This window comes from Anopheles bellator, chromosome 2, assembly GCF_943735745.2.
Source record: "Anopheles bellator chromosome 2, idAnoBellAS_SP24_06.2, whole genome shotgun sequence".
NCBI classification, from domain to species: domain Eukaryota; kingdom Metazoa; phylum Arthropoda; class Insecta; order Diptera; family Culicidae; genus Anopheles; species Anopheles bellator.
Genome location: NC_071286.1, coordinates 84,382,531 through 84,396,770, shown reverse-complemented (window position 1 = coordinate 84,396,770; position 14,240 = coordinate 84,382,531). Strand labels below are relative to the sequence as shown.

General features: G+C 48.6%; 1 protein-coding gene across 1 annotated transcript; it reads right to left on the bottom strand.

Annotated features, from left to right (window-relative positions):
• Nucleotides 1–8,994: 8,994 nt before the first annotated feature.
• Nucleotides 8,995–11,688, bottom strand: LOC131210021 (glutamine synthetase 1, mitochondrial). Its single transcript, XM_058203205.1, has 2 exons — nucleotides 11,625–11,688; nucleotides 8,995–11,539 (listed from the first exon to the last, which is right to left on the bottom strand). Exon 2 carries the CDS (start codon nucleotides 11,005–11,007, stop codon nucleotides 9,802–9,804), a length of 1,206 nt encoding a protein of 401 aa, XP_058059188.1. The 5' UTR covers nucleotides 11,008–11,539; nucleotides 11,625–11,688; the 3' UTR covers nucleotides 8,995–9,801.
• Between the last annotated feature and the right edge of the window lie 2,552 nt (nucleotides 11,689–14,240).

Here is a 14,240-nt window from a genome sequence, read left to right as displayed (position 1 = left end):
TTCACTTCCCTTTGTTTGCAGTCCGCGCTCCGACTCGTCGTTTTTGGGCCTCATTAATGGTTAATCTATCACAATGGGCATTATCAGACGTATCTTCATTGTTAAATGCACTGTTGGTACCAGCAATATCGAGCCCAAGCCGCACCAAGTTAACATTTTATAGGAAGTGAGGAACTTAATTGCACAAACGCGGTTCTTGTTCCCAGCGATAGGCGGCCATCATAAAACTCGTCGCCTACGAGAAGCGAAAATGGGACAAAATGTACGCGTTGAATGAATGATTTTTTTCTCAATGAGTTGGCCACTTGCGTGAGTAATGGGCATGCTGCCGGAGAAAATTAAACCCGTCCGTGTTTCGTAAGCATCGCATTTCGTGGGTCGGTCGAATGCAATTGAGATCATTGCAAGTGTTTTGCATAAGCCATTCAATAATTATAGAGCCCGTGACTCGACCCTATGTTTAGTTTATAACAGATCACCAAAAAATACTTTCAGTATGGTAACAGATTTCTGCTAAAAGTATATTGAATTGGTCATGTGTTTCTTATGGGCAAACGGAGCCCCAGTTCCGTGTCGGCACCTAAATCAATTATGGGCAGCATTTTTATGGCTGTCGCTCAATTCATAATATTCTAGACATTTGGCCGTTTTCGAGAAATGAACTTTCTGTAGGCGTGCTGCCGCCGTCTACGAAAGAAAAGTTCTCCAACGCGTAACATCGACCTCAATCGGGGTGTTCAGGGTCATTGGGTGGAATTACTTTCCTCGGAATTGTTGGTTTTCTTTTTGCGAGAAGTTGGTGTATTTTAAAGGAAAAGGAGAAAAGACACATTCTCAACTAACGCCGGATTAATGAACGATAAAACTAATCAATAGTTCGTGGCCCAAGCGTTGAAAGTACTTCAGCGTTATCAACCCCTGAGATGAATGACCCTTCGAAAGGGAGGAAGATCGAGGCCACACTTAACTCTGACAGTAGTTTCGAAAGATCATCCCGAGTATTTGTGAACAATGCCGGGAATCTGCGCCATCGAATAGAGGCAATGCACCACCGGGCGGGGTAAAGACACTGTTCAGGGTTAAGCTGTTGATGGCTGTTTTATTGTAAAACGACCACCGTTTGCTTGATCACTCCGATCATGTTTTCTTTTTAAATATACCGATCATCCCAAGTGAAGGGCCCAAGAGTAAAGAAGTCCCATTTCTGTGCGCCGTCCTCGGCGCCATCTGACGATGTGGTCAGCGACCTTAGCCAAGGCAGCGCAACGGAAATGCGAAAAAGAAACATGCAAACAATGTGCAACACGAGGGCAGTGGCCAATGGCGGCCCAAGTGTGAGCTGATATTAAATCTTGGAGCGGGCCATTGTGACAATGGTTACGATTACGATGTTTTGATTTTGAGACTATTTGTGGAGTGCTGATTGTCTTCAAATGAGTCTCACGACTTATATCGTTATTTTACAGGATTTTTTCGTGCGTTTAACGCCAATATATGGAAACTTTTCTATCGCTCTCTGACGCTTGCCCAAGGCTGAGTGATGTGTTTGAAGCGTAACCAGGCTGTCCTCGCCAAGTGGTTTTCAAGTGGCTAGCCAAACAGCCCATTTATCGTTATCAGTTGCATAGTGCTCCGAGCTGAACAGTTGGTTTCAACATATCGTTCGTTTTAACGTTAGGTCACCTTTTAAAGTGACGCTTATTCATTTTTGCACAAAAAACATTCATCTGCAAACCTACGATGGCCGATGTATCGCAAAAAAGAGGCTCGGCATCTTCATCGTTTCCCGTAGTTGGTAATTCTGTTTTTGGCAAAAACTCAAAAAAGCAAAAACTCTGGAAGTGCATGACGACGATGCGGGTTTTTGTGCCGGGTTGCCTGTCTCCTTCGCGTCTCCGGACACCCTCGGAAGGTGTGTGATCGCGGGCTGTGCGTAAATGCGGCGTTATGTAATACGATTATTTTTAGTGCCGTTCAATAACGAACAGTACTGCGGGAACCATCGGCTCTCAGCTCGCATGCCCATGCGGTAGGTTTGTTTTTAGGGTTTTAAAAGTTGGCCCACAGACGCCTGTGTTGACAACACAGACATGGAAGCATCCTCTCCGGACGAAGTTATGCTGTCCAATGTCGGATTTTTTGTCGTTCCGACTTGGTTCGAACGGTGGCGTGATCTTTGGCTTGAAGGTCATCCAGTTCACTGATCATGCTCAGTCTCAGAGCCAAGGAAGACAAAAACGAGTTTGTTAAGCACGTTCGCCAACGTAGCGCACCCTCTTATGTGGTCACCAGAGTGTCTCTCCAAACATGCCGAAAAAAGCCGACATGAAATCAATCGCATAGCGGCGAGGATAAACGGCATTAAAATACCACTTCTCGGTGATAATTGTCCAAATAAAAAAGGCAGCCATTCTAACTGAACGATCCAAAGCATCCAGTCCGCTACCATATTGTTGTTAATTGGGCGCAAACGGCGGCTTTCATGAGTAACGGCCGCATTCAAAATTGATCACCCCCGGAGCAGTTAGTTACTAATTAGCATACTCACGATCGGTCGGTGGTCTCGGCCGCGGAGGTCGTAAACCGTCGTCGGTGCCGTATATTTCCTGATTGACCGTAAAATGTGACACCCCGGACAACCCCCCTGCAAGACGATCGTGGCACACGCTACTAATCGGAAGCGATTTTAACGAGCAAAAAATGAATGTTTACGCGCCCAATATTTGTTTTGTTTTGTCCGAAACTTCCCGGTCCCCATTTGCCGGGGTCGGTTTTCGGCAGTTCTGTGTTTTACGACATTTTTATGGCTCAATTTTATCGGGACCGTCGTCGGTTTCGTTTCGGATTTCAGGCGCACGCGGCCATAACCTTTCCGGCGGCCGATAGAGGGATGGTTTTTTTGCCTTTATCATGAATGAAACCTACATTCCATTTACTAACTATCAGCTGACCGGGCACATTTGGCAACGGTTCATTGAACTCATTAGAACTTCGGTGGCTTTTCGAAATCAGCTGCTTGCGGCTTGAGCCCTTCTCGATGAATCCATACTCACCCTATTTTTTATGAAACAGAAAATCGATTCTCAGCACCTTAGCAACGGGTGTCTACTTTGTTTTGATTGAACATTGCTCAGAGGCGTGCTAGTAAAGGGTTGTTTACAATTTCTCGGATTGCGATACACAATACACATTGCTAGCTACACAGCTGTGGCGGTTCGGTCATTTTGGTTGGTGTTGGTGTGAAATGGCGGCTTTCTGGTGGCGATTTGTTGTTGCTGCACCTTGAACAGCGCCGGATTCTTTGTTTCGCGTTATCGGCGCTCTTGTGTGCGCTTGTGATTGTGTTGGTGGTGACCTTGGCCGATTGAGAAAAAATATGCGCGGAAAGAGGCGTTCAGGGCTGTCGGCCTTTATTGGTCCCCCTGTTTACGTTTATGATGTCCCGCGAGAAGCTACAACCTTGTCTGGAGCAGTGCTTTTTAACACTTCTTTCACAATCATTTTACTGAAGTCCGTCTACGTACCTCGAAAATAATTAATATAAAATTATAATAAATTTATTCATGATCAAATAATTATAGCTCACATCTATCATTCGAAATGAAGAATTTGTCTCTTCTATTGAACCGGCAACTTTCGCAGCGTTTGCATCCAACCGGTTTTAAAATACCAATTCGATGTTTTTATATCTAACCGTCTTCAAGGCTATTCGTAACGCAAGCCAAGGTACTGTAATGCGCCATCGATATTATTGCTGAAAGAACGGTGTCCGTTCCTAGAAACCCCTTACGTCATTCTTAATCATTCGCTTCAATTATGCTCCGCTCGCGTAGCAGTTGTTTATCAGCGCAAACCGAAAAGTGTTTAATTAGTGCGAGACATTGTTTTGACAGTCACCATTCAGTGTTCAGTCGGACTCGTATCGAAACTGATACGACCGAACTGATCTTCTGTCATTTGCTGCCGTCACTAGCACAGCGAAATAGCCTCTGTTTCCAGGCAGGGAAGCTACTTTCCGGCAAATTATCTAACAGAAGGAAAAGAGATTGTAGCTAAAGAGCAAAATAGATTCTCCCCAAAAAAGAAGCGGGACCCAAACGACATGAAAGTTCGCTCAATAAGGACTTAACAAGGGACGACAGATTAAAACCGGATTTCACTGACTATGGATGATTTTTTCAGAACATGATCAATCCTTTTATGACTCAAAGCGGTCAAGACGAGAGAGACGAATGTACAAATTATCTTACCGACGGAGTGTTTTATTAGACATCGAAGCGTATCAGCTGGTTGTTTATTGCACTAACCGAAACACCGACGCCAAACTGACCGAAATAGGTCAAATCGACTGCAATAAAAGTCGTTCCAATGGCGGATTTTTTTCCTCTAATATGTAAAACCTAACGGTTCTATCTGTCTGGTCAGCCTAAAGGTACTTTCTATTTGCTTTTGGAGGCTTGCTGAGATTCGAATGGGTTGCCAAGCAACAGGCCTAACGAATGCGTGTCTATGGAAATGATGAAACCGGCCGTCGAGGTCACCCGATTAGTAGCTCAGTTCACCTAGCTCCAAACTACTGCCCGTGGCCAAAGCGACGTCCCAGTCCAGCAGAGATCATGTGTGTCCAGCACCGATAAGTGCAATGGGAGATAAATGTCTGGTTTACGCAAGGAAGACGTCACACGTCCTGTGTCCTCGAAGCAAGTGAGAAGGGTTCTAAATTGCCTCACGTTTTAAACATTGAGCAGAAACCGTGTTTTCCTTTCGGAAAAGGAAATAATAGCGGCAGATGGGAAAGGACATCCTCGCACACGTTTCCGGACCGAGGGAAAAACGTGTTGCTCACGTTTTCGTCGTTCGTCGTCTTTTCTTCTAGCGCATCCTGCGTGCTCCACGGTTGACTATCTGGTCACAACCAGACAGAAGTCTAGACGACTGTGTTCCATCGAAGCCCTGCCCCTAAGAACCGCCGCCGCCAGTCGACGTTCAACGGACCGCTAATTAGGATGGCGTGCCTTCGAGGGAAGCTGCACGCGGCACGCGACTCTCTTTGTCGGTTAATTAGTAACCGTTTAGTAGCGGGCGTTGAAAACAGCTTTTGAACGTGATTTCCAAAGAACTCTGGGTCTAGCAAGGACGGCTTTTCGACTTCGAATCGATTTGAAGGACTGAAGGACTTTATACTGAATACCTCCAGTCCATTCATTTGCAATAAGTTGGCTCCCAGTGTAGAGCGAGATTACAGATCAGATTAGTAAAGTGTTTCCCAGAAGTAAACGGAGGTTCCTCACACGGTAGCCAACTCGTAGTCTGTGTTATGGTTCGCGAAGCACTTGTACGAACTTTGATGGCTTACCGACTGCATATTTCGCACACAAGCGGCGTGGAATTACGCGAACCGTGCAAAACAAGCGTTTCTAACCCGATTGCTGTCCCGGCCGGACATGGCTTAGATGCGATTGATGAGTACCTCATCGCTCAGCGTCATCATCGCCACGAACGTCGCGTAATCAGCAGTTGACCACGGCAACACGGGGCCCTTGAAAGATGAATCTTTGCATCGAACATTCGCTTCGCAATCGAAATCGACTGTCATAATCGAACCCGATTGTCGTGCCCAGGCTCGTATCAGGCCCGTTTGTGCGTTCGTTTTGTTGTCGAGTTTGCGTTCATTTACGCCAAACGCGCCAGTAGCTGGGCCCCTCTATCGCCTTACTCCATCGCTCGATCGCTACGAAGCAAACATCCCAGCCAGGAGATGAGTAGAATGGATGGCTGACGGACGCTATCGAAGCTTCTTGTACCTAACTTTTATTTTGCATGTTTTTTTTCGAAAAATCTACACATGAAACGGGTATGCTTCGAGATGATAACGTCTGCGATGATGGGGCATATAAGTAAACAATCAATCGCAGGGTATGATACTCCCGGGCCGGGAGATCCCTCAGCCATCGGTTGCTGGCGAGGTCATAAAAAGGGAAATCGTATGGCTGGCGAGACATCAGCCACGCGCGAAAGGAAGAGCAAGAAACCCATTGCTGATCGCGGCGATAACTTGAAGATCGCGATGAGCGATTCATCGTTGATGTCGAAGCGCCAGAAGTTGTTTGAATTGGCAACAGTCGGCAAACTATCACGGTCATGGTCAGGTTGCAGGAGATCAACAAATGTGGACAGTAAATTAACACCTTCTGTTGTGATGGGTTAAATATTTGAGCGCAATTTTCAAACTATTTGTGTGAAAGTTTGCCACTTAACACCTTCATTTCGGTGGGTACATTGGAGCCTGCGGTACAAGGAACGACAACGAAGGGCCCGAAGTGTGGCGCAGCTTATTTGTGTCTCCATTCGCCGTCGGACGTCCGTCGGGAACTCGCTTGAAATGTTAAACAACTATTTTACTACGCCGCCCATGTCTACAGTTTCCAGATGATGATTGATTGGCAATTTTAGATGCGTAATAAAAATAGACAGGAATTCTCGCGTAGAACATCGAGGCGTCGGTAACAAGGCACTAAGTCCAGAGCACCGCACAAATTGAAGCCCCGCCAATAATTTAGCAACAAAGAAACGAAAGGCACAAACTTTGTGGGCCAACCAGAAAAACCGGTTATTCGGCTGGGGCGAGATGCAAATACTGAAAATTGAACCGGCTCAGAAAATACCTCAACAGAGTAAGCTACGCCGACGAGACGCCAACGAAAAAAAAAACCGTCCGAAAAGGGGCCAGTGTGTTGTTTGACAGAGAAGGAAACAAGCTCAGTATGCGTTGAATGAGTTCTAACGTATGAAGTTAATATACCAACCATTAAAGGACGGATTTGAAATCTAAAATTAGCCACCGCGTTCGGGAAAATATGACGCCAGAAAGAATGGAAAACAAACATGATAACGAAAACGACCGACCGAAGCGAAAACAACGAAGGAAAAACAGCTCATCGAATGAGCTGAAAAGAGTTCAAAAGTTCAAGATCGCCTTGTTATTGTCAAGTTGGTAGCCCATCGAAAATATGCTGCTCTTATCGATCGATCATTGTCTTTGCAATCATCGCTTCATTTGTGCCAATGTCAACGCCACAATAGCGTAACGCCGTTCGATGAAAAAAATGACTGGGAATAGGAAGGATTTCGGTCTATTTCTACTCGTAAGGGTCACGACGACAAACACAGCACAGTCACTGGCCCGAGGTGTAGGATATTTTAGACAGATTAACCTACATTCGGCAACACGCCTGTGGCCGGACGCGTCCTCGCCTGCGGAGCGTCTCGGAGTGGGTTGTTTTCATTTTTTCCGACCGAAAAGCTGGTCGAAAGACAAATGTTTGATGTGTTGTTCATTAGGGGGATGCGTATTGGGAACACCAGAAACAGCTTCCCCCATTGTTTGGCGCACAGTAACCGAAGAAACGTGTTGCGTAGATAAAGAATGTTTCGAACGGAACCCCTTTTCGAACGTCTCGTCACTGTACCAGTGTTTCGTGAGTATTTCGTTTAAAAACACTTCGATAGATAATTTCCAGCAGCAGCTGATAATACGCTACGGGCACCAGGGACGCGTTTGTGTCGTCACTCGTCTCTATGCGCCGCGGATGCGGCAAATTCGGCTCAAACGGGCAGATAGCAGCGAATGGAAGCGAAAGTCCGCGGAGTGTGGACTGCGAACTTTAGCCACTTCCCAATCAGCTGTCCGCGCCAAACTAGCGAGGATGGTACGATGTTTCGTTGTTCGCTTTAGTATTTTCCTTTTTTTGCCATATGCCTCGTGAAACACTCCCATCCGCACACAACGAGCGGGCCAAGTCACCGACACATGCGCTTCGCGGGTTGCGCGTGTTGCGCGCACGCCACGCGGTATTCCGCCGGTGGCCGCGCAAATAAACACACTTCCTTCGCCGTGGAATCATCTGATCGGCGCGTGTTCGACTTGCCCACGGTTCCCGGTTACACAGACACACAATCTGTTCCGTTTGCTTTGTCCCGCTCACGCTTTGCCCCCTTGGGCCTGACTCATCGTCTCTTCGCCGTTCGTGGCCGCGTAAGGAAGAGGCGCAAGGTTAAAAACGTTGGGGCAGCAAAAACCCATTCCCGATGCGTTTACACCTTCTGCATAGCAAACGCTCGGCGAGAGCTGCCTTTCGAATGATGTTATGGAAATATTTTGGAATAAATTTAATACTTTATAGAACGTGTCGATAGCGCGTGTCTGCCATTACAAACCCTGCCACTTTCCACTCGCAACACGCGCATAACGGAAGCGATGTGTCTAGCGCAATGAGTAACGAGTTCTTCCGAAGTGTCCGAACCTATGGCAACGCGTTTGAGGCCCCCGAACCGAAGACCTTCAAAGCTACATAACCAACTAATTCACAGTGTGTCCGGTGTTGCAATTTATTTTTATTATCGTACCGCCCTGGGTCGTTGGCCGCTGGTGAGTGTAAAACCTTTCACTGCTGTTGCCCCGGGGCCTTCGAAGCACCTCTTTCGAAGAACGCGGACCTCAGCATAATGAGCTTACGTAAGCTGAACGGCCAAACGCAAATTGTTATTTCATCAGCGTCCATCAAACGGTGAAACCATTTTGGCAGGCGAAAGTGACGTCTGGATTCCCGGGGCTTCGGCATTTCGTTCGGCCGCCCCCTCTTTGATTGACAACCCGAAGGACAACGCGGCTGATTTTTATTTCACGAAACATAAACAAGTTTTGGCAGTCGTGGGTTTCGAAAACACGATCTTGCCTAAGGTCGATCGATAAGGGTTAGAGTGGCCACCCCACTGTTTGGCGTTGTCGAAAGTTGTCGTTAGGACCATGTCCGTTCCTTCGAGCAGCCGGAATTCCCTAGGCGCGCGGGTGACGATGCGGTGTATTGTGGGGTCAGGAATTTAAAAATAACTACCCGCGGACCAGCGCCATCGGGCAGACGGCTTGAGGGATGTCCCATTTTTCTTTTTCATTTTCTTTCAACGAACTAAACATGAACGACTGGTGCTTCGGCTATGATTTTTGTTTTATTTGAATTCTTCTTACTTGATCGTGATATTTTGTTTGATCTCCGGATAAACATTTGGGCAATGTCTCGGCTCGGCCGCTCGGCTTGGCGGATAGTTTCTAGTCTTCTGATATAAGCTTAACATTCAACTGGACTTACACGCTAAAACAACAAGTAACTAAACATCTACAGTGAACTTTAATCTTTTAATTTCTCTCTCTCTCTCTTTCGCACACATTCAAACATTCTTTTGCACAATCGAAAGGCCTTCACCGGTAAACTTTCAACATTGAACCACGCAATCCAGCCACTTGTACGGCCCATTGAGTCTTTCTAAAAATCTTCTCCGTTTATCATATAAAGTAGAACGTTCCCTAAAATGCACTTTCCTCAAATAAACTTAAAAACAAGCGAAGGAAGCGAGTGCTTCTTAAAATTCCCTTCGGCGGTTGTTACCAGCCAGCCGTAGGGCCCGGCAATCATTCAAAACTTTTCCTCCCAACATCTGTCGCTACAGAACAATATCTTCGTAAAAGCTGATAAAATGACCCGCCAATGCGGTCCGGTCGGGGCTCTTTGCCTCACCAAAAGTGATCAGTCCATCGATTGCACTATTAAAAATAATCACCTGCGGTCATTGCGTGTTACACGCCGGAAGCGTTCCTAGCATAAAACGATAGAACGACCTGAAGCGGTAATAAAAACGTAACGTATACATGCTCTTCGTGGCAGTTACTAAAACTGAACAAACTGCACGGATTCTACCCACAGCGATTGTGGCAGCGCGGTGGAGAGGTACTTGTCGATCGCTATTCTACTCCACCAAGCACGTCGTGAGGATCGCGTTACAGACGCTGTACGGATCGCAGTTGGAGCTCGGGCGCCGATCCTCGAGGTAGCCCTTCTTGGCATCCGCGACACCGCGCGGAATGCGCACCGACGTGCCACGATCCGCTACGCCCCAGCTGAACTTATCGATCGAGGAGGTCTCGAGCCGACCGACCAGACGGCGCTCGTTGTCCTTGCCTCCGCGCGGATCGTACGCCTTGATATGTTTGTCGTGCTTCTTCGACAGCTTCTCGATGGCCTGCTCGATTGCCTTGATGCCGCCCTCGGCCCGCATCGGTTTGGTGGAGAAATTGCAGTGCCCACCGGCCCCGTTCCAGTTGCCCTCCATCGGCTTCGGATCGAACGTCACGACCACGCCGTAATCCTCGGCGATGCGCCAAAGAATGTAGCGCGAAAGCCACAGGTCGTCGGCGCACTTCATACCCAGCGCCGGCCCCACCTGGTACTCCCACTGCGCGGGCATGACCTCGGCGTTGGTACCGGCGAACTGTACGCCTGCGTACAAACAGGCGACGGCATGCGCTTCGGCAATATCACGCGCCACGACGTTCTGCGCGCCAACCGCACAATAGTACGGCCCCTGCGGTCCCGGGAAACCACCGACCGGCCATCCCAACGGACGCCCGTCGACGTCGAGGAAGGTGTACTCCTGCTCAATACCGAACCACGGTTCCAGATCCTTCGTGCGGTTGTAGGCGTCTTGCATGGCGGCCCGGTGATTCGAGGCGGTCGGTTTACCGTCCGGCTGGTAGGTGTCGCACAGGACGATCACATCGTTCGGTCCCGCCTTGAACGGATCGCGGTAGAGTGCCCGCGGAACCAGCTTCATGTCCGAGTTTCCACCGAGTGCCTGATACGTGGAACTTCCGTCGTACTGCCAGCTCGGCACATCCTCCGGCTTCGTGGGAACATAGTCCAGCACGCGATCCTTCAGGCGGACGTTTTCGCCCGTCCCATCGATCCAAACGTACGTGGCCTGGACGTACTTGGGGTCGTACTTGAGGCGCGTGTACCGTTCCAGGAGCCCCTTGTTGAGGTGGGCATTGGGAGAGTGGCCCAGCACCTTGGCACAGTGCGGACCGCGGCTCGTGCTAAACAAGCGCCCCGCTGGCTTGCCGGCGAGCGCGGCCAGCTCCTGGCGCATCATCAAACCAACCACACGGAGGGCCATTTTGAATCTGGCGTTGCGTTGAGCCTCTCGTTTGTTCACCGAATGCACCTGAAGCCGCGCACTGACCTTGACTGTGTTGGCCAAAGGCTGTAATGGATTGTCTCACACAGGACTCACACGACGGCGCGGGGCTTCCGTAGCTGGGCACAGGAAACGAGTTGCGCTCGCTTGGCTCGGCTTCCTTCCGCGGCGAACTTTTGCCACAAAATGAAGCTTCGACAGCTGCTTCGATCCCCGAGTGCTCTCCGGGCCGCGATGGCCAAAGCACACACCACCGCACAGACGGGGATACACACTGAGATAACGCACACACACTGGCACGCACGCACACTTTTCCCACTACGTTGCGGTAGTAGTGGGTGGTGGTGTTTTCTTGTTCGATATGTCTCTTGGAAACACGAGCCCTCGAGTGTCCCAGGCAATGGGCAGCATCCGCGCGAGGGCGAGTTGTCGCCAACGCAAAAAAGGACTAGCAGATTTTAATCCTGCCCAGCGACGCCCAGATTGCTGCGATGCGATGCTGGCGGCCGCACTGCGGGAAAGAGATGGGAGAGCAAATCGTTGAGCAGACCGGGCGGACTTGGGATAAAAATCGCAACTTAAGTATTTCAACGTACCACTGCAAAAAACTGCTCCGAAAGGGCTGCTTCAAAAGCGTGCGACACTGCTTCGTACTTCTGCTGTTACTGGTGTTTTAAACCACGTTTCAACCACTTAAATCGCACGCCAAGCCGTGTAGTGCTCTAGTGTGCGTTTACGATAGCGAGTAACTCCAAACGGGTTGATCGGGGCACTGGTAGTAGTATTGGCAGAGCATCTCTTTCTCTTATTCCATTTCACTTTCGTTCGAACGCTCGCTCTCTCGTTCGCTCTCTGTTTTGTTGCGATTAAAAATCGATTCTCTCTCGGTCACGGTCGGCGAGGCATTGTGGAGCGAGAGAGAGAGAGAGAGAGAGAGAGAGGTTTGTTCCGTGTGCATTGTTGTGGATGCTCTTCACTGGCAGCAAGCAATAGTACATAGCAAGGATTCCGGACGGGCGGGGACTAATTGTGCATAGAAATTGGATGCTTATCACGCACAGTTGAATAAAACATGTTCCCATTAAACAGATCATGATAAAGTAGGTTATTCTCTCAAAGCCACGTTGCACAATACTCTACTGAAGAGAGGAAAGGATGCGAACTTCTATGTCATAGACCTGAAAGTGGTTCATATAAAAATTGACTGCCATTCGCAATGCCCAGTCGTGTACATAGAGTCAACAGTCCATGGCAGAGTCCACGGGGAAAGTGCCGATCAAGAAAATACTGTTAACGCATGTCTTTCTGTGGACGTCTGCCGCTTATCTCTCGAGATTCAACAGTAGCCGCGCGGTTCTCTCTATTGGTTCGAGCGAGAGAAGACAGAGAAAGAGACGGGGGCGATAGAGCCCTCGCTGTGGGTGTACGTGTGAAGTGCTTATTTGCCACGCCGCGGTCTGAACAAAGAAAATCAAACCCGCCACACGGTCATAAACCGGCAAACAACGGCGTCGATGAAAGAGAGATGGTAAATAAGCACGATGATGGGGATGCTGTGAGGCGGAAAACTCTTTCCTTTCGCTTTCAGCATTCAATTTAACGCTCGTTCCGCTATTTCCGCTATTCCTATGCTGGGCCAACATACTGACACTCTCTCGGGGCGTTGGTGGTTAGCGGAGATGATAAGAATGAGAACATATTTCCGAGACAACCCAGACAGACCTACATGATTCACTGTGCGGGAAGCAACAAGCCGGTTAGTCAACAGCTGAGCTAACCCTCGTTCTACATACGGGATGATACGCACGTTTTCGAAACCCGTTCTGAACCGGTTTCGCGGGGAGCGATGGCTCAATGATTTAAAACCAAGCGTTGCCCTTCAAATTAGCAGTGCATTTACTTTTTGAAGGTCAAATTTTCTTACTTCAATCTATTACCTTTCACGAGTCGCAGTGTTTTACTTTGTTGCAAACAGTACCGACCGGTGTGTGGGTTCTTCATCGCCACTTGAGTATCGATCGACGTCACGCTTTAAGGGTGCATTTGTCAGTCGTACATCGTTGTAATAATGCATTTATTCGAACGAGGCACGGCTCATCCCATGCATGGCTCACTTCGATGTCGTATCGTTTCTTATCGCACACCGCCTCTATGCCGACGCATGCGGGAAAATATGGCTAACACAGACGTTCAATGGATGGATTAGCTGCAGTCACGGCTACCGTTCAAGGGGGCGAGGCGGGAAAAATAATTCTATTATTGATGGGCAGCCTGGGCGACCTTCCGAGTGGCCGGCGGTTGCCCAAGCTCGAAGCTGCAAGTGAGGCAATATCGACTAACCGTCACTGACAGCACGCTTCCTCCGATAGATAGTAGCACCCTCGGGTATCGCTCGGGAAGACAAGATTGATTGGACTGTTTGTGGTATTGACAGAACAGAAGTTTGATGAGAACTAATACGATTGTCATCGTGCATGAAAACCTTTTGAAAGTGTCTACAAAGTCGCCTCGTTATCTCTTTACTTTTAAGAACTAAAAGAATGCTCTAAGTTTGAGGTTAGGAATCACGCTCAGAGACCGGGAAAAGTAGGTTAAGCTCTGGGTACCACGACGGGGTATGCATCGCGTCCTGTTTTCCGCGATTGGAATCTCACAAATCGAGCTCATGTGAGCTGAAAAAATAAAACACCAAAAACAGTACAAGGGCGATAAGCGAAACGTTGACCTTTCTGGTCGTCTCGTTGTCGTCTCGTGACCGCTGCTCGGTGGTGTTGTTGGCTGCAAAAACAGCCCGTCAGCCGATCGCCATAATCGCCGCTTCTCGCGACCGGCAAACGTTTGACGTAGTCACCAATCTCGGGGCAACCGGGCCATCCGAAGCCAGTCACTGTCGGTGGTGATTGCTGTGAGCTAAGTATTCAGAATGGCGAAGAACGAACAAATTACCATCATATTAAAAGGCCGTTTAGTTGATAAGCCACGGAAGAGGGGAGCAGTGGTTCCAAGAAGACAACAAGGCTTTATCGTTGCAAATGAACCACCGTCCACGCTGACGGTAATTAGAAACCTCGTATTACAACTAATCCTTGTTTTCCACCGGTTGGCGCTAGTCAAGGGCAAAACCGATTCGATACCGTAACACTGAAGCCTGATAGGTGAAAATGTTAGGAACGGTCGACTTTTCGATGGAAGTGACCTCGGCGGAGCGGGTA

Bases quoted from the DNA above. Each gene is read 5' to 3' on its own strand.
- LOC131210021 (XM_058203205.1), bottom strand. From the start codon at position 11,007: ATGGCCCTCCGTGTGGTTGGTTTGATGATGCGCCAGGAGCTGGCCGCG.